The 27,749-nt window shown below is 41.1% G+C and overlaps 1 protein-coding gene and 1 pseudogene across 3 annotated transcripts in view; one reads left to right on the forward strand and one right to left on the reverse strand.

Annotated features, from left to right (window-relative positions):
* Positions 1–12,595, forward strand: part of GRIN3A (glutamate ionotropic receptor NMDA type subunit 3A) — a 79,766-nt gene extending 67,171 nt beyond the window's left edge. For 2 of the 3 annotated variants that reach the window (XM_063422721.1, XM_063422722.1), the window contains 3 exons: positions 6,184–6,348; positions 7,093–7,166; positions 10,024–12,595. In XM_063422721.1, the coding sequence (XP_063278791.1) occupies positions 6,184–6,348; positions 7,093–7,166; positions 10,024–10,357 (573 nt within the window). In that variant the 3' untranslated portion in view covers positions 10,358–12,595. The remainder of the gene's footprint in view (positions 1–6,183; positions 6,349–7,092; positions 7,167–10,023) is intronic. The other variant, XM_063422723.1, reaches the window with a different exon arrangement.
* A 1,609-nt stretch (positions 12,596–14,204) lies between these two features.
* LOC134564504 (E3 ubiquitin-protein ligase BRE1A-like) lies at positions 14,205–25,218 on the reverse strand (annotated as a pseudogene).
* Between the last annotated feature and the right edge of the window lie 2,531 nt (positions 25,219–27,749).

Here is a 27,749-nt window from a genome sequence, read left to right on the forward strand (position 1 = left end):
CACAGAAGGGTGGTAGATGCTCCATCCTTGAAAGTGTTCAACCATCCCTGAAAGCATCCAAGGCTCAGAGCAAGCCTTCTTTTAACTGAATACCTCTGCTCATTGTGGGGCAGATGGACCAGGAGGCCTAGAAATATTCTTTTCAACTCAAACCAGTCTACGATTTTGTGATTTTTGGGAATCAAAAGCCTTACAGTTTTCTATTCCCAGCAAGAAAAAAGCTCTGGAACACAGCCAGCAAGGCAGCAGGCGGGAATATCACTGAAAGGCAAAATGCCTGCAGTCAATAGGTTTTGCTGCTCAGACGAGGCAGTGATCACCACGGCAGGGTTTATCAAGACAGTGCAAAAAAGAAAAACATTTCCTGGACCATGCTTTGGGAAAAGCTCACTGAATGTACACACTCTCTCATATCTTTTTAGCTACCTTTAAAAAAATGTTACTGCTGAAAATGTATCATCTATTTTACTTGAAATGCTTATATGTTCTCCCTTTGATATTCTCAATGGTCACAGGACAGCTGGAACTCTAGAACTTATACTGATTTCCATGCTGACTAACAGTTCAGTCAGATAACAACCAACACATAGAGTAAAAAATTATATATTGCCACATATGATTATCCCAGCTATTAATATCAAGAACTTGCTGATGCCTCACAAAAATGGTATCTTACCTGACATTTAAAATAACAATATATGAAAGCACATAGACCCTGACAGCCCAAACTGACGTTGTCACTGCAGTTCCACTACTTTCCATGGCAGTGGTGATGGGGAAGGCACAGTGCCATGAACCTTCTTGCAGTGCCTGAGTGACAGGTCCATGCTAACAGTGGGGATTGGTCCTTGACCGTGGCTTTCCATCTTATCCAGACCAGCCACACAGAAAAAATAAAACCTTTTCATCTTGTAATTGTGCAATGATTTATGTTGGTAAAGACTTCTAAGATTAGTGAATTCAACCACTAAAGCAGCAAATAAAATCCACGTGTAGGTCTTTTAAACCCCTACAGGGATGGTGACTAAGCCTCATTTCATCTCCCATCAGTGGTGAGGTCCATGAATGGCTTTTCTCTCAAGTCTCTGAAGGAACTTGCTCCAACTCGCCATGTCTTCTGCCTCAATTGATGGTCTTTGGCCTCAGCATCACTCAAAAGGCACAATCAGACAGTGCCTCCTTCAACTGCCAAGGTTGAAGGCAGGTACACCCTTTTTTTTGGTACACCCATCACTTGACAACTCAGTAGTGAATTTTTCCAGCCTTGAAGCTTTGGTTTATGTTTGTCCCTTGTGCAATGGAGGTGTCAAGGGAAGGCCATACAGACACTTCCAAAAAGGAAACAAACTGCCCTGTGCTCATAAATAGCAGCTTCCCACCGGTCACTTTTCAAAGCACCTAGTGCATGAAAACCAAGTACAAAGAACAGGGAAAAAAGGTTCTGCTGTACCAAGATGATTTTTTCAATCTGCACATATGCTGTCTGGAGAGGACAGGTGGCACCTGCCCACAGGAGGAATTGGGAATGTTACCAAAAAGGGTCTTACAAAGTGTCAGTTGTTGCATTGCAAAGGGGTCATTTCAGTTTGGGAAGAGAGAGTGGGTTCTGGACTCGCACTGTGGAAAAAAAATTTTGCACAAGAGTCCTGCAGAAAGAAGTGAATGTGTATTGACTCTGTCAACAGTAAGGAAAAAATGTCTCTTGCAAATGACTGAAAGATTTAGATTCATCCATTGAAACGGAAAACAAACAAAAGAAAAAAGATGACTCTCTGAAGAAGTAATGACAGGGCTTGGAAAATTGATAAGTAAAAAATAAAATATTTATTACAAAATTGTATTCAACTTCTGTACAAAAGTCCTCACAAGAAGCAGGGAAAGGAACTTATCTTGCTAATGTGAGACAATGTTTACCGTATCTTGAAATTTGTCACTTGAAACAATTTGTCACTTGAAACCCTAAAGCTATGGTCACCAGTCTTTGCTAAGGATAATCCCTCTGAAGAGGTTAAATATTTATTATTTTGAAGTTGACACTTCTTTGAGAGCACAGAAAGCTCTAAGAATCAAAATGGAGTGTAAAAAAAAGACTCTCTGCAGCTACAAGAAATGTCATTGTATGGAGAGTGGGACACATTTTAATACCACTTACCTGACTAAATGAAAACATCAGCATCAACAGGATTTTGCAAGCTTACTGAGATATGAAAATGAGTTTAAGGTTCTACCTTTCAACTTCATTTATCCCTACTAATTCCTTCTCAACAGAGGTGCTGCAAAATTTAACATCCAAATATCAACACACTTTTTTTAAATCATGGAAAAGTCAATCAAGAAAATACAGCTTACTATTATAGTTTACACACACAAGGCAGCAATATTTAGTTTTTGGGTTCAGCAGTGTGCAGCACCAATATCTATGATGTGCTGCCAACATGCAGATTATCCACAAGAATATTTACAAGTTTCTAATCAGTCAATATTGGACCACTGGAGTATTTGATGACTTACTCAGTGCAGTGAGGGAGAGTAAAGCAATTTACAGTCTCTTTTAGTAGGGAGAAAACCAGTAGTTCTTCCCATGAAAACAAATGCTGAAATGACTAAGTGCTGTTTTTGTCTCTACTTTCTGCTCCAAAATGAACACAAATGTTAGACTATCTTCTCTGTATCCCTTTGCTTCTGTTCAGGTTTAAATATATATATATATATAACTAGAGTGGACACAATAGGAAGTATTTAGATAGCAATTGTATATATGGATTGAAAAGTTGGAAAACTTTCTCCAATGATATATGCATAATAAAAAGCACATACTTTCTCTTGTATTTTTTGGTTTCCTGAAAATGACAATTTCCCAATTTGCCAGTGGGAAACAGCTTGCAAGCTGTTGCAATTGTTATGCTTAGCACCCATTTAGCAGTAATTATCACGAGATTAACTACACTGCTTATTGCTCCAAAACTATTACACAGCCATAACTGAGTTAATACTCCTAAAATGCAGGCAGCTACCTCCTGCATTTGTGATTATAAACTTGGAGCAAGGATTGTATTTTTGTCCTGGCTTTATACAAAGTACAGCACATACTGGACTTTTAATCCTTAAAAAAAAAAATAATAATTAAATTAAATTAAAAAAAAAAAAGTTGCAGTAGAGAAATCCATCAGTTTGACTTCTGTTGCCAGCATACTCCCCTGGCCAATCCCAATCCCCTAGCCTCTACACCTTGAGCAGAGAGGAAAGCAGTAATGAAGAGAAATCTTTTTTCTGCTCTTTCCACCTATATTCTCTTTATGCACCTAAAAATACATAAAGAAGCAACAAAGTAAGTATTAGGCCTTGCTCCTCTAATCAGCATGAAGCAATGAAAATGAGAAGTGCCTCTATTAGATAGTTTACTTTATTATTTACAAGTGTCTCTACAGTAATTATGGACAGCCAATAAATAGCCATTTTACAGTGGCTTGTGAATGTGCTGATACTGACATGTACAATCACTCCATAAACTCCACAATGTGTCAATTATTTCTCCCCTATCTTGTTTTCCCCTTCAATTTAGTCTTAAAATTTCCGTCTTCTGTGCAGCCTTTACCAGGGAACTCTTCCAAGGTATTACCATGATTATTGCTAGATGAAATATTATTGACTTTTTGTTTTGGCACTTCCCTTTCCTAAGAAAAGATGTCTTGTTTGGGACAATTTAAAAATCAATAGGTTACAGGTGAAAAACTCACCTGGGATGACAGTGCTGGAATTTCTTTCACCTCCTTCCAAGGAAGGCAGAAAACAATTTTACAGAGCCAACAGGACAGGGAGGCAGACCCTCAAAAGCATAAGTCAGAGAAGCTTTTCTGAAGATGAGGGAGTGCTGGAGTGGCATCAAAAACTGACCCCATGCTAGAGGAGACATCTTAGCATGCAAAAACTTGCACTGCAATAGGCCTTCTATTATTATTTTGAATGTCTAGAGTTTTACGATACTATATTAAATTTGGTTCCCATTTCAAGAACCACCCATAAGGTGTTATTCTCTCTGACATCTAAACATTGGAGCCTGGGAGCACCAGTAGATAAGTGTTTTCATCAGATGGCACAAAAAATGCAGTCCCTTTTAATTATTTTTCTGTTTGTTCTTATAATTTTTAGCTCTTCATCTCTAAGTAAGTTGTTACGTACTTGATTTTGAATATCCTTTCTGAAAAGGGAGTGATTTGCATCAGAATTTCCTGGAAAACTGGCAAAAGCACCTTTAACCAGTATGTTCAGCCATTTGGGATAGCAAATTTTTTGTTTCTTACAGATACTTACAGATGTGCCAAATTCAAAGATGGACAATACTGAGGTCTTAGGTCTGTGATATCTGAGAGAAAGATTATATATGAGAACTCATTCTGATTTTATTCTGTTTGGGCTAAAAGTTGGGGTTCGCTGCCAATTAAAAGTAACAGGTCACACTGACCTACCGTCACACACTTTGGTTCTTGAGCAATGTAAAGCATTACCACCTGCAATCTTTGTGTTACCCTCCTGTGCCCCTAACTGGAAGGACAAACTATGGGACAGCAAGTTCTTTTCAATAAGAAATTGTGACGTGGAGAGGCAAGTTTTGCCTTGATGTTGAACTGATACAGTCTCCATATAAAAAACCCTTGTGCCAAAACTCTGACACACTTCTACTCCAGAGCCACTTTGCTATGAATTTTTTATAATTTCCAGACTGCAGTAAGTCTCTTTAGAAACTGCTTTTACACCTCCATTATACCCTTCAACACCCTTGAAGTGTTTATTCACTGGTACAAAACTTCACGTCCTGAAAATTCTGCTCAGTGTGCTTCTGGACAAGGAGATTAATCTTGGCAGAGGATCCACAAAACAAGTGTTTATTGCCAATGTCAGCATCGGAAAGTTCACACTCCACTAGATTGCTGAAGCTCTCTTCTTGTAAAAAACATGTAATATGCTATCTCATTCCATTGTGTTCTAAAGAACAGAAATCAAGTATGCCAACCTGAAATCAAATATGCAAACCAATAGGCAGAAATACAGCTCACAGTTGCCCAATAAAAGTACACAACAGAGCTTCCAAGACCTCAGCTTCAGTGGACTCATCAGTTACCAACTCTGTGCCTTAAAACGACCTTAGAAGAAGACTTCACAAATATTCCGTCTTGTCATTTGATTAATTCCAGTTTCTTTTTCCATCTTATGTAAATAGTCATAATAAAGCACAATCCCTTATAGCAAATGAACACAAGGAACACAACTGGTACAGGCTAGAAGCATCACAGGTGACACAACAACCTACCCAAACTCTGCCTCTTTTTTTATTTACTTGGAGAAAAACATTGTTTAATAGAAAGACATAACTGGGATTTGTATTCCTGGTAATATTTCCATAGTAATCTGTAGGCAATAATTTTTCACAAGAGATTTTTGGTTTTTGTGGAGCTCTTAAAATTAAAGTACTTCTTTCATACCTAACCCACACATTGCAATACAGGTGTATATGGTACAGATTTCTGCTCTACACAGTTTCTTAGTGTTCAAACATGATTAATGCCAAAAAAGCAAAATAATTAAAGGCTTCCTATGCTAAATGAAAAGGGTAGGTTGGCAGAAAAAAGGTGGGAGTATTCCTGTTTTCCATACTTGCAGTCAAATTTCCTAACAAACACAATTTCAGTCCTGTTAATGTAGGGAGTGAAGAGGTGCCGTGTTTATGCTACTTATTTCACATTTTCTCCATGACTCACCATCAGGGGTAAAGCATAAAAAGGGAAAGTTAATGATCAATTCCCAGAAAATATGAACATTAGCTCCCTGCTGATAAAGGAGTTGATTGCTTTACTGTTCATTGGCTACATTCTATCAAGCAGTGCTTTCTTATAAAAATGCAAAGACACTGCAAACACCAGATTTTTTTACATGTTTAATACTCCAGGTCATTAGGGGAATGGCACCAAATTCTCTAGTGTTTGTCTCTTCCCATGACAGATCTTTTGCTCTGACTTGAACACCACAAGCAGAACAGAAAGGCTTTGCTGTGAACTGTATCGAGTCTTCTGCATTGTTTCACAACTGTGTATTCAGTCAGACTACATGGCCACATGAGAAAACAAAGCATCTGCTTCAGCACAATAACAACCTCCTGAATTAACTTTTTCTTTTCATTTTATTCAGACACTGCAGATGGGGATAAAGCATTTCTCAGGGCTCTTCGTGATGTTGTGTGTTGGCTTTGGTTTGTCCATTCTCACCACCATTGGGGAACATATCATGTACAGATTGGTCCTGCCACGAATCAAGAAGAAATCCAAGATGAAGTACTGGCTCCATACCAGTCAGGTACATGTTCTGAGGGACTCTATGAAAGTTGTGTGGCTGACTAAGAAAGCCTGGACAAGAACAAAGTATAAAATGTACCAGCACTGGCAGTTGACATTTGAAGGGTGACAGTGGCTTCTGGAGTTTGAATAGGCTGACCTAAGGATGGAATGGGAAACACAGAGGAAAAAACTTAAATATTCATTCGCAAAGCTTACAGAGGGACCTGTCCATTTGCACTTGTAGCCTCACAGCTCAACTCTTTTAGATGACAGAAGTAACAGTGTTATGCTGAACTGGGAAACCAGAATATTTTATCTCAATATTTTATCTCAGTCTCAAGGTTTCCAAACTTGTGAGGCATGCACGAAATGCTGGGAAACCTCCTTCATTATTCAAGAGAAAATAATAGGACAGATTTGGTCTGAGTATTTGCTCTAAAGGAACAAATTATTTTACAGTAAATGGCACAAAAGGGAAAAGTTTCCATTGGTTCAAATAGCACAGTAGAAGAAATTTTTTCAAACTATTTTGACACTAAGGACTTTTCCCAAAATATTCATCAATATTTTGGCTTGCTCTTCTTTGGGAAAATAAGGAAAAATAAATATGTTGTAATGACAAAGCACAGACAATTGTTTGTGTCTGTCAATGTGCAAAATAATTTATGTTCAAGTCCATCAGAAAAAGCCTAAATTTTTCACCTATTTGTGGAGCAATTTTTCATCTTGCTTTTTATAATTTATGTTCCTCTTTTCCCTCTAGAGATTACATCGTGCTCTGAACAATTCATTTATAGAGGAAAAACATCAGTCTAAGAAAAAACGAGTAGAAAAGAGGTAGGAAGGTCTATGCCTTAAAACACAAACTGTAAGAATCACTTCGAACTTAAATACTTTTTTCTGGATGATATGTAGTTATGGATCTAACACACCCCAAGGGTAATAGAATATTAAACAAGAGAGAATAGACCTATGAAGGAGGCAGAAATTATTTTTTCCAGTATTAAACTTAGAAATCTTATTATTTCATTATTTTGCATATCACTAATAAAAAACCTCCCATTCCAAAGATAGGATTTGCAGTTGAATTGTACTGCCCTTGTGTTTAGGGCCTGAATGACTCCCATGCCAAGGCAGTGGCAGGTAACCAGGGCTTTCGGAGGCAGAACCTTTAGAGGGAAGGCGAGATCAGGCATTTACATACCTGAAAGTCCTTCATCTCTCTTTTTATGTAGAATGAGAAATAAGAAAGCTGAAGAAAGGAACACGCAGTTCTTCTAGAAACCATTGTGTTCAACAAGTGTTGTTGGAGCAAACATTGCCTTGTTTTCATAGCCTGTATCTTCTGCAGAGGAGACAGTGGGATGTACAGCTTGCAGGAACAAAAGGCATTGTATGGGAACTGTGCACAGACCCAGCAACTCAACTCTACCGATGCACTTTGTAACAACATAGACAGCAATACTGCTTTTTTCTATAGAGAAGTTCGGACACAAACTTTAGAATAGAAAAAGTCTTCCAAAATGTTACTGGGTATTTGGCCTGACTAAAACCTACAGATGTCAATGTATGTTGTGTTTCTTTGATATTCCTCTACTAAAGGCCGTATATATAAACAACTAAGCATCTCCTAAGCTCCTAAACTGCTTTTATAGACAGAAGTGTCTAAAAATGCCTGCAATTGATGTCCTCTGTTCATTCCTAGATCTTACCAAAGAACACCATGTATGGCAACTCTTTGCACACAGCCACTGCTGGCTTTTGATCTGTGAGCAGCAGCAGAGGCGATGAGTCCTGCAAAATGTTTTCCTCCTCTGCTCCCTCGTTGCTAGGCAAAACAGGAGGAGATTGCCCCCCCAGGCAATGGCTTAGAAAAAGATCCATGCAAATAATTTTCCAAATTGAGAAAGAGAAGATGTAGTGCTGTCCAAAACATTCTGTCCATACAGCATTCACCTCCCAGGTGTGTGTACGCACATATACACGCTCTCTTTGTTCTTCTTGGTATGTTAGCTGCTGTTTGCACAGAATTAGGATGAATTTAACTCAACAGAAAAAACAGTGGCGTTTCCAGCCTGACACGAACGCTGATGTGGCAAAGCACAACACAGAGCTCTCTAATCACCTAATTTATTATATGTGTTTTCATTTCTGCTGGGGACTGAGGAACTCCAAAGATACAGAAAAGAGGTGCAAAGAATTGGCATCATGCTATTGCTAGTATCCTAATGAAGGAAAAATTAGTTGGCATTTTTAAGGTCATAACTTCCAAAAATCTAGGAGACCTGCTTGGCATTGGTAGCTGACTAGTAAATGAGTTTACTGACTTGGTGAAACTGGAGTACTAACTGTGGATTCTGGCATTTACTGAAATCAACTGCCCAGATTTGAGAGTCTTCCATTTTTTTATTCTGAAATATGGGAAAATTATTGATATGCACAAAAATAAACAATTGTACATACATATCCCTGCTGGGATTCTTTGAGCTCTCTGGAGCACAATCCTGGGAAGGGGTGCTACTCCTGCCTGAAAACTCCCTTCCCTGCCGCTCTTCCAGCACATCCTTTGGAGAAAATCCCTGATCACCACCTCCTTGAACAAAATTTCTTCTTTCCAATTTCCTTTACTGCAGGCCAGTGAGGAAAGAAACCAACCCCAGAAACCAACAGTTTTCATCAGTGTCAGCCATAAAATATCAACCTTCTTCCTTAACCTACACACTAGAAACTCACACACAGAGACCTTTTGTTCAAGGATACCCACAGAAGAGCTTGAGGACAGAGCAGATTGAAATATGACTCCTCCAGGGTGTAGACCTCTCTTTGTCAAATGAGCACACACCAACCTGTGCCAAAGGAAAGGCAGGCTAGAAAGAGAAGCTCTTCCCCCACAACAGCAAAAGTTCCAGTTAAGGATGGAGGCCATGGGTTACTCTTCAGTTTGGGAAGGAGACCTGGGAAATGGCCTGATTTGGGGGGTAGCACAGAAAACTTCCCCAGAGAGAAAGAAAATGCTCTCTGGAATCAAAATAGTATGGAAATATTTCTGCAAGGAAAAAAACTGAAACATTTGAAAAAATACCCAGATGGGAATTTGTGCCCCAGTATGACAACCCCAAATTCTCTGTGGTGTGTCAGGGAGCTCAGGAATCAACTTGTAAGGCTTGGATAAACATAATTTGTGTCCATCCCCCAAAGCAAAGCCAGCTCCACAATAATAAGACTTCAAGACCGAAAGACAAATCTTTCCCTTCCACCTCTCTACACCCGCTCTAGGGAGCCTCTTTCGTTCTCCATGTAAATGCTTGAGCCATTAGAGAGTAGTAACACCCAAAGTATTAACGCTGTTATAAACTTGTACATTGCAACCACAGAAGCTTACAGAAGGCTTTGAAGGACTCAGATATTCCTGAGTTGCAGCTGACTAATTTCATAATTAAAAAAGAAGAGTTTTTGGGAAGATGACATTCAGGGTTTGGTTCTATCCTCTGCTATGTTTAAACCAGAAAATGTGGTCATTTACATTCATGATTTGTGCTTTACAAGAAAACGTAATTCCTGGGATAAAGGAATTATATTTCTATGCAATATGTAATAGCAGCCTTATTTTTCCAGTAGGATGGCTCTCAGGGGAGGTCTGCACATACACAAGAGCAGGCCCTAATGTAGTATTAACTCTCCTCTATCTGTTCAGGGCCCACATGGGAAACAGCCAACATGCAGTGTGGAACACAGCCAACCTGGACAACTGCCACCGAAAAAAATACGTCAACACTGATGAGGGGCAAAATCAGGTGACCATCCATCACCAGGGCATGCCTCTGCCACAGCGGAAGAAAGAGTCTCCGCCTTCTTTAACCACCAATGGGAAAGCAGAGTCCCTCAACACTGCAAGAACCTCAGTGCTGCAAGAGCTGACAGAGCTGGAGAAGAAGATCGAAATCATCAAGCAGGAGCTGCAACTTGCCATTGTCAGGAAATCAGAGCTGGAAGAGTACGCAAGGACAAACAGAACTGCAGAGCCCTAAGCCAGTATACCTGGGCCCTTCCCCTTTTCTTCCTTTCTCCCCTTCCTCTATAAAATCTGTAACACACTTTTGTAATGTCAGAAAGAGGTGCCAAAACAAAGCAGGCAATAAGAGAGCAGAATTGCAGCAGCTCAAAACACCTGCTACCCTCCTGGATCCCCCTCTTTTCACAACAAGTTTCTTACTGTCTTGGAACACAGCAGCCATACCCAAAGGACTTTCCTAAAGGAGAGACAAGGAGCATACCAATGAGAGTTCGTCATTTTTCCACTCGACAGTACAGTGAGCTTCTACTTTTTTAGCTCTTTCTGCGCATTAATTTAAAAAAAAGATACCAAAAAAAGGTTTAAAATGTTCATTGGCAGTATATCGCTTTGTTGGTATATTTTTGTGATGTTCTATATGAGTCTAATCTCTGTTCATGTGATGGCTCCTCATAGATGCGTTTTTATGGCAAATGCTATTCTGTGTTAGCAGTCCCTTCCCTCCTGGCACAGGCCCACAAGACAAATTCCTGATGGTAAACCCACCAAACACCATTCTCTCAGAGAGCTGCTTCTCTGAGACTGTGGTGAAGGAACTCACTCAGCTAAAAATAACTTGACAAACACGAAACCACCCATTCATTCTGTGAGCTTAGGCTGGGCTTCCACTCCCTCTCAGAGACAAGCTGTGCAAACACCACAGGACTCATAAGGCAAGGATGAGAAGGGAGAGGGGGCACTACTGTAAATCAGTATTTACTTCAAAATGTGAAATATTTGCCAGTGTGAAACAATTCCCATAATACTCTCTGTCTTAAGATGACAATAAGGTCTTTTCTTCGAGATGAGGTGACTAAAGGGGCTCTGGACCATAATTTTTCAGATTTCAAGGTCCTATCAAAACCAAAAGGAGTTATCAAATCTGCCCTGTGGATGAACAATAAAAATTGTGCTTTCAGAGGCAAAGTACTGAATGGAGCTCTCTCCCTCCTGGTTGATATGGGGAAGGAAGTGTAAGCTGTTCGGCATCTTCATAAACACTGCATCAATCCAACTGACTGTGTTTTTTAAATAGGGTTTCTTCCAATTTTAAAAAACACCTCCCAATACATCCTGTATGTGAGAAAAGAGATAAAGAAAATTTTTAACCGTGTCTCGTAATTTTGGTCTCCCAGAAAAGTCACCAAAGTAATTCTTACCTTCTCTGCATCTCCAGCCACTTGCAGGAATATTGTCCAGGGTGTTCTTGTTAGATGTAGTTCTAAGGCTGCAGGATGAAGGGTTATTGCTACTCTAACCTCTGAAAAACTCATGCACATGAAAAGCTCTGCATCTGCACTAAAAGCTGATCAGAGTGAGACCCAGGATAATTAGCCTAATCAAGAGCTGATCATCTGTTTGCTGCTTAGTGGTTGTTCTCTGCTTTTGTGTGTCTCTTCCTTCCAATGTAGTAACATGGGGAAGAGAAATAAAGAAGCAAAACAGTACAGTGAGATCCACAGGCCTTCTCCTTGGTAAGTGTAATAGGTCTGGGATGTCCCTATATTCCTGACAAACTTGATATACAGGATGCTGAGATTACTTTTGTTGCCCTCCCTTTCCCCCCTCCTCCCTCTGGATAATCAGCTTTTTAGAAAGGGCTTCTTTTTATGTAGCACCTGATACCTCACAACCTCCAAAATCACTGGACTGGAACGCATGAATGTTGCTCTTTTCAATTAAAACACTGGTAAAGGAGTATTCCAGTCCGATTTTGTAAGTACTTTTATCAAGCTTTTATGTCCTTATCACTATACACATAAGCCCAGAAACAGACTTGAAAAAAAAGTAATTGAAAATGTTAGTCATACCTTAAATAAAAATGTTTTGCTTCAATACTCCAAACACCAAATCCTTCAATTTACCAGACTTTATTTAAAAGCAAAAATAAAAATGGAAAATTAACAATGGTTAAGCGTTATTTCTAGTGGTTGTCGGAGGAGCTTCTCCCATGTCAAATGCAGAATAGGGATTGCTCTGAATTACTGCAGCACCAACTGTGCCTTTTCAGAAAAGACCCAAGTTGCTGCTGCCCAACAGAGACATATTTTGACGTGTTATTATTATTTTCATCTACTGCTCCTGATCCCTTGGAGACTGGAGACTGTTGTGGCTTTCTGTGGGAAGGGGAGTACCACAGGCATATCAGTGCCTGCAGACGGTGGCAGAGGGGAGGGTCTGCTATGACAGAAGATGTATGGGAGACTGGAGATGAGGCTTTTTCTTTCTTTTCTAAGATGCTGAATTTAGAGAAACTTCTCTTAAAGAATACCTGTCACAAATTTACTTTTTTTTTTACCCCAATACTTACTAGTCCTGATAAATTTAAATTATTTTCATACATTCTGTTTCTTAGTGTTTTTTTATTAAAAGCAGAGAGAAACTCATTTCTTTCCAAAATGAGCTTGAAAGAAGCTATTACTTTGAAACAAAACTAAGACATTATCCTTGCTAAAGGGGAACAGAAGTTTCCAAAACTCCTCTGTGAACATCACACAGATTGTTTGAAGTATCGATTTTGTGCCATGAACTGAGGGAAACCAACCTGGGCACCATGCACACAAAGCTCAGTTTCAGTAAAAAGGTGATACAAGAGTGACTGTGGAAGGACAGGAGGGCGTGGCAGCTCTGCCGGGGCTATTCAGTCCAGATTGCTGTTCATAGTTGTAAAAGGAGCTCTTGCTGCTGTAGCAAAGCTGTTTGAGGTTGCAGACAGATTGTTCATGAACCTGGTGCCAGTTCTGATGAACAAGAATTTGTACTGTAAAATCTAGCAGCAGCATTACCACAGCATTCTTCAGCAAAGTTCCTGCCTGAACCTGTAATCCTGGGAGCAACTTCCGGTGAAAGCGAAGAGGCTTCTACTCTCATTCTTTCAAACAGCTCCTACACCACAGCAGAAATTCTCAGCTGCCCAGGTTCCTTTTCAGTTTTCAGGATTTCACATAATTTACAAGGCTTTATCCATATGTTCTGAATGTTTTCACCAAGATGATAGGGTAAGAGCCTGTAATGAACTCCTTTCACTTTGTACTTGTTATTTCATGCAGAGAAGGTATACAAGAGAGCAGTAAAGACTCCATGATTCAGGGAAAGGGACACCCATGAGAAAAACCTCTGACAGGTGCACCTTCCATGCAAATTAAGTTTACAGGGAAAACACTACACTCTAGTAACAAATGTTTCGAATCAACAGCTTCCCATTTTGATTTTAGGAGCAGACTTCAAATGCAGCCTCCAAACACAGGAATCACTGAGACATGACAGGAAGCCACACCACATCCCAGTCAAAATTCCCAGCAGCTGTGACAAAATGACTGCAGAAATAAAGCAGAATCCTGACCCTCCTGTTGTGTCATGATTAAGAGCCTGAGAATACAGCCAACAGTTGTTCTAGCTGAGCATATTTTGAATGTAGAGGAAAGAAGGAATTAGGTGCCTCTACTGTAGAAGTCTCAAGATTGTGATAAATGCTTCCAAGAACTGGACAAAGGATGGGAGCACAGACAGATAGCACCAGAGGCAAGAGAACCAGAAAAATAAAAATAAACAACTGCTTTAATAAGAATTTGTGCATAACAGGATTAATCCTCATGGTTAAGCTGCAGCAAAGGAACCACTAGAAGTCCTTTTCTAAGAAGGACAATGACAGCAATGCCTCAGCCTAGGGAAGGTGAGCACATCAACCAGGGCTCCTCAGCAGCATGCTGTTTTCTAAGGGTCTCCAAGATCTTTCCTTTCTTCTCCTCTGGATAGTAAGATGTTTAGTGTTTGTTTGGGGCTTGGGAGGATGTTTCCTAGTGCACCAAGCCTCAGGGGTTCTTGCTCTGACTCAGGAAGATACACAGGTACCTAAGGAGTTACTCCACTGAGCCTACAGATTCAGTTCCTTGGCCTCTATTGGGCCTGCTAATGGTGAAACACTTCCCTCCCAGGAGCAGTGCCATCCCTTGATGGGATTTAATTAGCATCCAAAGCAGAGCCCTCAAATAAAGCTCTCACTAATCGCTGCTGCAGTTCAGCTTCCATCCCACACTTGCAGCACTTCAGTTGTGTGTTCCCATCTTGGCAGTGTGAAAGCGAGGGATCGGAAATTTCCTCTCAGGCACAAAGAGCACACAAAAACTGAGGGCAAGACCAAAGGGACAGGGCCAAGAAAGGAAGCAAGATCCAAAGTGTGTTTCTTTCAAGACCCTGAATGCACCTCCCAGAAAACACTGCAGCTCAGGTGGCAGAAGCTGACAGAGAGGGAGGGAGGCTGGCTCAGCACAAGCAGAGGCTCTGTGAGGGCCTCAGCCAATGTAGATCCTGTGGAAGTCGTTGGCCCCGAAGGCCGCGTTGCACTTGGGGCACTTGCGCTGCCGGGTGTCGTAGCGCGTCTTGACGCACTCGAAGCAGAAGACGTGGAAGCACTTGGTGAGCACTGCGTCCTTCTTGCGCATGTTGCAGCACGGGCATGTCAGGCGGGCCTGGAAAACACGCACGCACGCATGCACACAAAGAGCTGTGAGAGGCCCAGCAGCCCAGCTGCTGTGCTCAGAGATGTCTCAAGATGAAGGTCCTTCCATTCCTCAGAAGGACAATGTGGTTTCTTCAGTGCCAGAGTACAGATGAGAGATGTCAGATACTGAAATCAAATACTTGATTTCCTCCATCAGGATCTCATCACGGTCAGGAAACATATCAGGGTTCTTTGTGGTCTCCAGCTTCCTGTGCAACCTACCTGCATAAAAATAGGACACCAAGTGAAAGTGCAGTACATTCTCTGTCACAGCTCTTCAGGGATCAAAGAGAACATGCACCTGGCTAAGTCATGCCACCCACAGTTTCATCCCTTATAATCCAAGAGACAACATGATCATCTGATGCCACAAGTATTGTCAGTTATCAGCACATAAATTCTGAAAGAGCCAAAACCTGATGAAGCCAAAATCAAAGTGAAACTGGACACCAAGAGCAGTTTAGATGAAACCCTCTGCAAACTCAATGTACAAGGAGAAGGACACTTAAAGCAGATAGATCTTGAAGGATTGTGCATAGGATGTATACCTCAGCCTATTTGAAGTTGAATAGTTCTCTTTCTAGTTACTCTGTTACGAATCAAATAATGCACGACTGTGTAAACCAAGATAAGCAAATATAAACAAAGTTTAGAAACAATAAATGGCTAGTGCTAGATTCATATCGAATCATGCAGAGTCATTTGTCTTCTCTCTTCAGCCATGATCTAAATTCTCTCAGAAAATTAACCAGATGCAATAGCCTCTCTTGAAATAGTAGAGCAGGCTACCATAGACAGGTTCACCAGATATACCCAGAAGTATGTATCACTGTGTTTATTTTCGCTGTTGATTTCTACCCTATTGCTATTTGACAATGGGATACTCAGTGGTCTGACCTTTTGCATGTTTTAGAATGGCTGTTCCTACCCCATCAACTAATAATGATGGCACCTACCATCTTTGAGTTAATTGCCCAGTTAATCATCAAATGCTATCTGTTGGGGGTTTGATTTGTTTGTTTTTCACTTAAAGAATTTTTTCCCATAAGTTGTTAAAAAACTTAACGACAGAGTGCTTCACTAAAACAACGAAGTGCCCAAAGGAGATGGCAGCACCACACCACAACTATTGTTTTTGGGTCTCTGAGATTTTCTTTTAGAGAGGGGAGATAACAAGAGTTTTGGAAGGACTAGAAGACAGGGTTGGAGGCAGCTTTGCTGTCTTGCTCTTGGCATCATGGAGGACGGTAAGGCTGCTGTTTGCTGCAGGAAGAGTTCATGGTCATCCCTGTGTCTCGTCCTGGGAAATCTACCATCTTCTTCTAATGTACTCAAGAATCCTGAGCTCACTTTCTCCTGTCCTGTGGGGCCGGCCCTGCCTCCATTGCTCTTTCTTCTTCGGAGCTTTGAGGCTTTTGTTCTACTTTTGTAGCCCTGCTTTGCCCTGCCTTGATGGGACATCCCTGCTGCTCCAGCAAACAGCATAGAGCATCTGGTCTCATCCACCAGCCCGGGACTTTTCACTGTTCCAGCTTGGTTTCTCGGAGTCCATCACGAGTATCGAGATCAAACTGCCCCCGGGTTTTTGTGAAAGAAGGCCCTTGAGTTTCCTGGTTCTCTTTATTATTAACGCTGCAGTTGTTTGTTTGTTTTGTCCTACATACTAGGAAAGAATTGTTACTCCTATCCCCATAGCTCTGCCTGAAAATCCTTTTACTTTTTTAAATTAGAATAATTTGAAGGGAGGGGATTTGATTTGTCCATCTCTAGGAAGGTCCTGCCTCTCCCTACCAGATACCTGTCTTTCAAACTAAGACACTGTCAAAGATGTTTACAAATTACTGCAAAAGATACTTCCAAAATTATTATACCTGTGACACAAGAATTGTAATGGTACTATGCCAATAGCACAGCTCTCCAAAGGGTCTTGCAAATTTCTGAGGGTAAATTAGTTACCATATACCAAGTCATATATTACTGTATGTGAGTAAAACCACTGCACTACTCTTAAAACCTCTGAATAGTCAAACATTACTAAGACATTACTGTATTTACCAACGGTTCTGGGAACACGGGAGAAGACATTGTGACATGGAAGGAAGAAAGTGAATGGCAAACATTGGAAAGTTATAGAGTAAATCACTTCATTTACTGAAGCTACATGCTCTAGCTATGCCTTTTCAGAATTTTGCCCACATTCCTTTAAATATTTTCATTCACTCTGCCTATATCATTGATATCACACAGAGATTAGACCGAGCTCTGCTAAAGGAAATTGATAATGCACAATTATTTGGCCTACTAAAAACTTTGTAACATACCATCCAAGCCAGAACTTGCATACTACATCCTTCACATTAGAAGCCATACAAACCTACAAGGTTGCATTTCAGAGTGCTAGCAGATCACCTAGCTAGCCCTGCCTGGACAGCTGCACAGGCAGACATGCTGGCACAAGCTAAAGCACCACATGCCTTCTTCCATCATGGTGTTTGATCTCCACAGAAGCAATTTCTCCTGTTGAACACAGAGGCTCATAATATATCAATACTTGTGCTGACTGCCAAGGCCAGACTGCACCACTACAGATTGGAGGTAATCCCCATGGCTTAAAAGCTTTGCAAATTTTGCAGACCGATGTCACTCATATCCCTGAATTCAGACATCTAATATATGTGCATGTCAATTGATATTTTCCCCTCAGCTCTACAAGCATCAGTTCACTCAGGGGAAAGAGGTCAGGATGCCACAGCACATTGGCAATTAGCCTTTGTTGCTTTGGGTATCCCTCATAACATCAAAGCAGATAATTCGACCTGCATATACATCACAAAAATTGACATAATTCCTACAGTTCTGTGTGTGACACACAACACTGGTATCCCCCACTTGGCAATAGGACAGGCCATCGTGGGATGTGCACATGACACACTAAAATGCATCTTAGGTAAACAGAAATGGGGAAATGTGTGTTGAAACTCCAGAGAGCAGAGTAGCAAAAGCTGTTTATACCCTGGCTCACTTAAAAGTACCAGAACAATCCCAGAATCCAGTGATCTTAATTCATTTCTTATCACTGAAGCCATCTGGTGATGCTCACTCACCTAAAATAATGGTAAAAGATATTATCACTAATAAGTGGGAAAGTCCATGGGGTCTTGTTACATGGGGACATAAGTATTTTGTGTTTCTATGGACACCAGAACATGATGGATACCTGCCAGGTGTGTCTGTCCTGCCCTGCATCCTGCTTGGGACCAAAAAAAACACCTTCATGATGACAGTACAATAAATGTCATGGAGCAGTGATTTAAAGAATTTGAGCACCTACTAAACAGAGATCCGGGACCTTTTAATGTGACAAGTTTTTTTTAAAAAAATTATCTTTTTAAGGACATGAACATTTTATATATTTAAAAACAGAAGGACTAAGGATTTATCTATTTAAGGACATAAATCAAAAACCCGAACTAGACAAGTTATTTCCACTCTTGATTAGTTTTCCCATAGTTCATTGAAATGTTTCCTGTTTATAGAGTTAACTTTTAAGATTGTAACTTCCAAGTAGTGAGCCCACAGCATACCGGTTTGAAAATTTATATTGTTATTATCTCGCCTGACAGCTTCTGCGTATGAATGTTAGCTCTTCAGTGATATATGGGATACATCACTGGCTGGGACATGCTAATCTTGTGGAGTTGCGTGGCATCATCTTTGTATTCATACTATGTTTTAATCCTTCTGCCTTTTAGACAAGATGACAAAGAATACTTTGCATTTCTTAAAATAGAACGAAGGAACTGAGATGGCTACAGCAAGTCTGTAGCTGCACAGATTAAGTTAGCCATAACACCATTTAGACCAGCCTACCTCATTAATGAGTAGAAGTAAACAAGTCCCCAGATACAAAAATAATTGATCAGGTTCAAGTTCAAACACAGGATCATGCATCCATATGATTGGCCAGCTATCTGGGAAGAGTTAAGACCCTTAACCAATCACGTTAGTAAGTATGGGAAATTTGAAGCCCTATAAAAAGGGAAGCCAAACAATAAACTTTGGCTGTTGCAGCATCAGCTCGGTGTGTTCTTGTTGCATTCTTATCTCCAAAATCAGCAACACCATTTAACATTATTTTTATACCCATGAATCTAAGGGAAACGTTTTATGTTACAATGGAAATCTGATTTAAATGCTACTTCAGAAGTAATTTATTTCCTCTGATGCAATTTAAGAATTACTGCTTTGCTATCTAGATTGTCCTTAGAGACTTGGAAATTAATCTTCCCCCCAAAAGTAATTTTTAATAATGCAAATATCCTGTCATAAACCAAATTGTTAACAAAATGTGTCTATTATGCAGCATCTAGAAGAGGTCAGATGAACATGAAACTGGCCTCCTAATGAAACAGGTGAAGAACTCTTTTTTGAGAGGAAGAGACCTGCCAGAACATGTATTTAACAAGTAACAAATAATCAAGCCAAGTGTTCAAGTGCATTGTAGTCCCCAGGGGGCATTGGTGGGTAGGTGGTGTTTGTTTTCAGGTACAGCAGAACAACGTCATACCTGCTTGCTCATTGGCAGCAAGTGTCTGTTCAAACTCTATCCGCAACATCTCATATTCTTTGCGGACTTGTGCCAGGGTGTCCTCTAGCTGAATCACCTCCGTGCGTAGCTTCTTGTGAAGGCTGACCTCATCTCTCTGAGGAACAAAAGGAAAACAGATCTCGGTGCCCTGAACCTGGAGTATCTCTCACCTCACCAACATAATACAAGCTACCACAGCAGCCTGAATTATTGCCAGAAATGTAAATTTCCTGAGCATTCGCGGAGGCACGCAGCAGTGATGGCTGGTGGCACAACAGAGTTCCCAGGCTGACGGAGCAGAGATGTTACCTCGATCAGTTCCACCTGGCGCTGGTGTGTGGCACGGGTGCTGTGGAGCAGCGTGCGGGCCTCGTCAAGGTGTGCCTTCAGCTGGAGACTCTCATTATACAAAACAGAAAACTGGGACTGCATGCAGCGATATTCTGGGGTCTCCTTCACAGCCTCTTCCACTGCTCGTTGCAACTCAACCTAGTTGGGACACAAGAAAATGCCACATAAAGGAGTATTATCCCCTTGCCTTTGATTTCTCTCTCTCAAGACAGGAGAACAGTCAATCAAGTTGCCACAGGCAAAAACAAAAGTAGAACTTCAGTAGCAGTACTATGAAGTAGGTCCAAGTGATGTGCTTCAGTACCAATTTTAAAAAGGCTCTGTGGTCTTTGCATGAGCTAAGCTGCTTCTCTTGCACAACCACATCATGGAAGTTTTTGACTCTTGGGTACTGAAATAGTTTCTCTCATAGATATGAACTTGGAAAACATAATAAATCATAATCACCAAGAATCAATAAAGATGGACACACAGAAAAGTATGAGAGAACAGAGAAAACGCACATGCAAGTAGTCATTACGCTTGCCTTTTACAAGACATAATGACTGACAGAAAGGGAAATCAAAAAAAAAAACAAACCCTGGAGGAACAGAACTGAATTCTTAGGAAAAAAAAACTTAGCAAATGATTTTAACTAGCAGCAGTTAAACAGGCACATGTATGCATGCATTCAGCTTAAAAGTAATTTTGGGGGGGGAATTGTAAGCTTCAGACCATTTCTCTCTAAACAAACTCTTGTGGATAAACAAAATTCAGAAGTGTTTAAGGACAGTGAGATCTCCAGCATCAGATCTCTAAAATTTAGGTTATTGAGGCAGACATTTCTGGTAACTGGCACTGACCACTAAGATGACATTTGAATTTTCTCTCCATCATATACTTATCTACCACAGAGCCACAGCTTCTTCTACTGTTGCCCTTAAATAAATCAAAAATGTATAGGCTGTTTCCTATCTATCCATCCCCCACACTGGGAAAAACATAAATTCATTAACTCTTTCAAGAGCCTCTCTCCCCATACAGGTTCCCTGATTGTTTCTGTTCTCTGGTTTCACTTGCACAGGCAGTGGGGAAGAAGGAAGAGGGATCACTGCTTGTAAAGAGGTGAAAACAGGTTTAACCAGACATGGTTAAAATGGACTCAAAGATCAGAACGGGACACGGGCAGGAAACCATTACAATTTCCAACGGTGCCCACACGGTGTCACCAACGCGCTGAACTGCAAGTGGAGCCACAGACTCGATGAACCGTACCTGGAGCCAAGTGGAACACAGCTAAAGAGCAGGCTCAGAACAGACACTGCTAATGAGGTTTTCTGGAGACAGCACTGCAAAGCTGAGGGCAGCCCATTCCACAGAACACCTTCATCCTCACATAGCTACAGATGTCTCACCTTAAGCTTTTCATTGTGTGTTCTTACTTCCCCAAGATCCTGACGTAGTTCCTCCAACTCATTAAGGCGATTCCCAGCAAGCTCTTTATTCTCTTCCAGCTCTGCATTCATCTCCTCAAACTGTTGGGATAAACTGCTTGTAAATTCTACTGTTCTTGTGTCTCCTGAGAGTGCTAATGATCTGCTGATGCAGTAACAGCAATTACAGACTAAGCAGTCAGGTAATGTGACCAAGTGAGACATACTAATTCCACCAGGTGTTCCTTAAGTTGGAAACTTGTACACAGACAAAACGGCTTGCCCAGAGTCACCCACCTTTGTAACACAGGATCTAAAAATATCTATAATAAGTAGTCAATTTTTGTTCAAATTTTGGCCCTTGCTCTCATTGACTTTATTCTTCCCCTTGCCCACAACCAAGTTCCTGCTCTTACCTTGAGAGCATGAGTGGTGATTTTTCCCCGTAGAGGCTGCTCCCAGCTCCGTACACCTTGTAGCCTTTGGAATTTACCTGCAAAAAAAAAAAAAAAAAAAGGCAAGAGATTTCCTCCAGATTCACTGAAAGAGTGACAAGCATATGGAGCAAATACCGACAAGAGTGATGGAGTAGATCCAAGGCCAAAGAAAGTACACTGCAGGTTCTCAGTTCTCCCAGCAAAGTCCCAGAGAGGATGTCATACACCCATCCAACACCACCCACCACTCCCAGGTTTCCTGGCCAGCAGAGCAGCGCTTACTCGTTCCAGGAGATCAACCAGGCGGTGGTTCAGCCTCTGCTCCCTCTTGCGGATCTTGTCAATGTCCCACTGAAGGTCATCAATCATGGTCTCCAGGACAGATACCCGTGATTCTGCTGTCTCCACCCTCTCTTGTAGCTTGGAGAACTGCAATCAAAGGAGTGTTTCAGCCAACACATGGCATAGAATCCCCTTTTCCTGAGGCTACTCAGGAGTCATTTTCTCTTATTCATCATGTGTCTTTCATCTTTTGTTGTGTTGACAAACTATTCCATGAACTGTCCTGAATTTTACACTGGCCAAATCCCAAGAAAACAACAAAAAAAAAGTCTTTTCTTTAGTGATGTAACAAGCAAATCAATCTGAATTATACAGAAAATCTATGTGCTACTCTCCATAACAACTCTTTTCATAACTTTCAAACCATGTTGCTCCTGTGCCTCTCCAAGAACATAAGCTGCTGTCCAATTTATAAGAAGCATAAATTATGCTAAGCAGGAACCTAAAGCAAATTTCTTTTCCTATTCTTTTTATACCTCCTGAGACATAACCTTGTTCTTCTCCTTAGGAATATCAGGCAGTTGCTGCAGTTTTCCAGTCTCATGTGACAGTTAGGAGTGCAGCTCCACTAGTGCTTCTTCCATCAGTGAAATATCTGAAATGTGTACAAGAAAAAGAAAATAATGGAAGTCAAGGAACATTGGCTTTAATTCAAGAACAGCAAAGAGAGAAATAAGAAACAAGAAAAGGTGATTTCTGGGTGTAACTTGAGTGTATTCTACCTCTCCCACTGGTGCTTCTTGAGGTCCTGATCTCCATTCACAGAGAGCTTTGACTAGCACTCCTTAGGCAAAAGGCTCTGCAGTTTAACAGGGTTGCACGTTCCTGATCCAGGGGCTATCCCTTCACACCAGAGATCGCTTCGGCTGTGTCTTTACCAGCAACCCAGAGCATGCCCTTAGGACCCAGGGATATCCTATCTGCTACCCAAATTCATGTATAAATCTGCAAAAACAGGTAGCACTGTGTGACAGATATAGGTGGTCTATAGCTACACAGATGATTTGGCTTAACAGGTATCAGTTCGACATGCTTAAATCGAAGTGAAAAAGACCCTGCACACAATTACGATAGGTCAGATTCAAACCCAGACAGAGGACCTCAGCCAACCCCTTTGAAGCATGAATGCACCCTTATCATTGGCCGGTGTCTGTAAGCACAGGGAATTTGAAAGCCCTATAAAAGGAGCTGCCAGACAATAAAGTGGGGTTGTTGCTGCACAAACTCAGTGTAATAATGTAACAACCCCGTCTCCAACACCACAGCAACAGCCAAGGATGACACACCTGGCCAACACACTGTGAAACTAGGTGACAACAACAGCACCTGGGTGACTGGGGAAACCAGAGCACCTGAGGAGAGGTTCACATGGCACCAGTGTCAAAGCTACTACAGTTTATGACTGCCAGCTACGGACAGCAACACTTCCCTTCACCAAAGCCAGACTTGGGCATAACACACAGAAGGCACACCGAGCATGAGCTGATCTTCCACCTAAGTATTTGTTCCAAAGATTAAAATTCTAACCTTAAGCTAATGAAGTTTTTTCAGCAATCATTGGATTGTAAAGTGAATCTGCTAGATTAATTTTTAGAAACTGGTCATTTAACTTTCTCTGAAGAACTCTGCTCTGTTCAAAGCTGGCAGCTATGCTAAGCACAGCACACTATTAGATGGGCACCTATTTGCTCAAAACTCAGTGAAAACTGAGCAGCTGATATTCCTAACACCTTCTATTAAACTGCAGAGGAAAAGGGGGTCTACCATCACTTTGAAATGCTGATTTCACTTCTTTACTTGTAAGCATGAAGCCTTTTATGTGGTGGCTGAGGACAGCTGGCTGATAAGGCTCATCTGTGTTCTCTGACTTCTCAGGCACGTGAACACAGTACTGGCAGAAACAAGCTGCTTTTTAGCCCAACATGCTCAGCAGAGCCTTCAGCATTTCAATACAGAGGTAGCTACATTGCACTTCAGGCACCTGGTCCTTTAGTAGAGGTTTCGATAACAAGACTTTGGAAAGCCAAACAAATTCATTCTGGAAAATAATTGCACATGAGAAGGACTAGACTTTATTGTCTACAATGCATGATCAGGCCTAAGGTGGGGGCAGGTAAGCGCTCTTGAATACCTGCCACCTTGGTCATACCTCCACTATTCAGCTTGTGAGACAGAACATCCACCTTCTCCTGCAGCTTGTCATACATTGTCACAATCTGGGCAACAGCACGGCGGGAGGACTCCACACGCTCCTGCAGCTGAGATTCTATCTCCTCACTGGTACTGCTGGCGAGAGTGGCCAGGAAGGAGCAAGTCAGCTCCAGTCCTGGGAGTCCTGTCTCTGGGAACATAAAGAGGTGTAAAAGTAAATGTGTTCTAGAAGGTAGCATATCACTCATTTTTACAATCACAAAAATTAGTCTCTGTCAGCATTTAGAAATGGACATCAGCATTGTCCACAGCTGAAATCCAGCTTTCCCACTGTCTCCAGATAGATGCCTTACCTCGTTCCCTCTCATCTTTGCACTCCTGATTACTGTCAGAGTCTGGTTCAGGTTCTGGCACCACGAGTGCTTTTCTTTCAGACAAAAGGTCTCCAAGACCTTGGTCCAGGTCAAAGCGTTTAAGGATGATGTGGATATTTTCATCAAACTGAATGATAGGACAAGCAAAGCAAGACAAGATAAAGAATGGATGTGAATAGAAAGAGTGCAGTCATACAAGAGAGACAAGAAAACAGTGTATATGAATTAACAAAAGCTGTTACCAACCTGATTCCAGTATCGATTGATGATCAGCAGGGAGGCATCGTCGGTAGCCTGCCGACACTCCAGCTTCTCAATGTGCTCCCACAGCTCATCTTCGATGGCCTGGCGCTGGTCGAGCATCTCCGCAAGCTTCCGATTCTTGGTCTGCAAGGTCCGGATATCCAGCTCCTCCTGGGCACAGGCACGTGGGACACAGACCAGGTCACAGAAGGGCTCATACTGACCCCAGAGACATTTTTGCCTCCAGATGAAAAAAACAAAAAGGTGGAGTGGGGGATATGCAAGGACGACATACCGTTGAAGAAACACCACCAAGTTTTATGGTCTCCACAGTGGTGCCTGAATCTTCAACCTCTGCCTTCTTCTCCAGAGGTACAGAAGTGCCAGGCTCTCCAGCAGTCCATTTATTGCCAATTGTGGACATGGTGGCTGAAGTATAGAGATTCCCACCTTCTCCAAGTTCCTCCTGAACATTAAAAAACACTATTGAAAAAATAGTGCCAATTACACATCTACGCAGTCAATTTGATTTGGGGTTTTTAACACACTGACCCATCATGGTAACAAGATGCCCAAAACAGAGCAAGTCACGGAACTCAAAAGATTTTGAAAAATATTTGTTGGGAAGAACGGATTAAAAGTGGAAGACTGGTAAGAAGGACTGTGAATCACTCAAGTGACCTTGCAGCTGGGAATAACCCTTGATAAGCCAGTGATCCTCTGGCATGGACTAAGTTTAAGGGTGCCCACATCTCTAATACTGCACCTCTGCCCAAGTGTTGCTTTGGGAATCCCACAAGTAGCAAGGTAATGCAAAAAAATCTACCCCTTGTGTTCAAACTGGGAATTTATGCCAGCCTGTGCTGACTCACACAGGATCTGCACTGCAAGCAGAAAGTTGATCAGCAGAATATCCATTGTTGTGTAATGTTAAAATAGAAGCACTGTACACTGTCACTCTCTTTGCAAAAAAATCTTCATTTAGGTTCAGTCACTGTTTTTCTGCATTAACAAAAATGAACCAGGTAAGATGTCACTGTTGCATTTGGGTCAGCTCAATGAGCAACACAGACTCCAATCTTGTTAGAGGGTATATAGTAGAGTTTATTAGAAATCACATATTTTTATAGAGTCTTCCAAGACAACTGGACATGATTGGTCCTTTAATCAACACCCCTCACCATCACTGGCTACTTAGAAACAACACCCTTTTGTAAACATCTTGCAAGTCAACAACAAGTGAAAACACATGTACAAAGATTTTTTGATCCTTTCACTGAATTTTCTCATAGCTCCCCAGATCAGTGTATGGGAAAGCTCATTCAGCTTTGCCAGACAGGCCTTGCCGCTGTCTGGAAAATTTCTGTCTGACCAGGCTGTCAGCATCCACAGTTAGACTCTAGCAAACAACTGAGATGACGTGTATGTGGCATCAGTTCACTGCAAAACAACCAAACTCTTCCAACTGAATCTACATGCAAAGCCAATCAAAGCTGAAGGCAGCAACATCCTGGAAATAAATGAGCCCTGTACTTAGAGAGCTCACAAATCCTACGGAACTGAAAAGCAACTGCGAGCCAAGGTTTCTAAAGAGCCATTCCAAAAGTTTTCCTGTGTACCAGAAGAGAGGCAGACATGTTTGAAGAGAACTCACTCCTAACTCAATGCAGTCTGAAAACCTCTGGATTAACAGAGAATCACAGAACAGCTGAGGCTGCAAGGGAGGACTGGAGGTCACCTGCCCTGTGCTCCTGCATGAAGCAGGCTCAGCCAAAGCAAGGGGCCCTGTCCAAGCAGCCTGAGCATCACCAGGCACAGAAACTCAGCCATGGCTCTGGGCAGCCTCTCCAGTACTTGATCACCCTCAACACTAAAATAGGTTTTTCTCATGTCTGAACAGTATTTCCTGTAGTTCCCTAAAGTACTATTGAGCAAAATTACAAGTGTATCCTCAAAGGATTTCCAACACAAATTCCAACACAAATTCTGGAGATGAAAAATGGAACCAATTAGATCTTCACTAGACATGAGCTGCGTTCTTCTGCCAAAGTCACTCATGCTGTGCCAGCCTCTGGACTGAATGAGACCAGAAGTGAAAGAAGTGCAGATCATACCAGTAAAATCTGATTTGTTCCATTTCAGCCTATAATGGTGTTTACAGAAAAACTAGGGGTTATGAACTGAGCCTTCCAGTTTTTATCCAGTTTAACTGAGCTGTTCTACTGAAAGGAACAAGCCCATTGCATTTTGAAGATGAAGCTGGTACATTGTTTTGCCAAATCCCAGAATTTCACAAGCATCTCAGCTCGGCATTGTCCTTCATCTTATTCAAAATAGTATAAAGATTTTTTAAGTGAGTAACTGAAATAGAACATATGGGGATCCTGTGGGGTATCTGTTAACAAAAACATTAAATTACATCTCAAATTAAAAAAGAAAGACAACTGCCACTGAACAATTTACCTTCTCTTAGCAGCAGCACTGACTTTAGCTGTGTTATAAATGACCATATAATATTGGCTTTTGCATTTATGTATTAATCTTTGCATGTTGTTAACGTGAAAACTGAGATTTACTTTTTTGGTAAAATTTTAAAAGTTTAATAAAAAAGATAATAAGATGTAGACATAATACAGGGCTAATGTCTGGCTACTTGGCACTCAGCCAAGAGCACACATTATCTTTGGAGACATTCTTTAATTACATCAATCTGTTGCATAGTTATAGATTATTATGCATATTCATCTTTTCTACAAACTAGTTTACATATTTTAAGAACTGTTTAATATGGTTACTCTTCGGGTATTTTAGAGTATGAGTGTTTCTTGGTTGTGGTTTTAGGTTTTTTTATAATTTCTTGTTTGGGTCTTGGTCTGTACTCTCTTCAGAGAACAGATGCTGATAGTTGGTATATCAATGGAAGGGTCTTTATTGTATGTTTACTTGATGTTATTTTGACTAAGCACACAG

The sequence above is a fragment of the Prinia subflava genome, chromosome Z, assembly GCF_021018805.1.
Source record: "Prinia subflava isolate CZ2003 ecotype Zambia chromosome Z, Cam_Psub_1.2, whole genome shotgun sequence".
In the NCBI taxonomy this organism is placed as follows: Eukaryota; Metazoa; Chordata; class Aves; order Passeriformes; family Cisticolidae; genus Prinia; species Prinia subflava.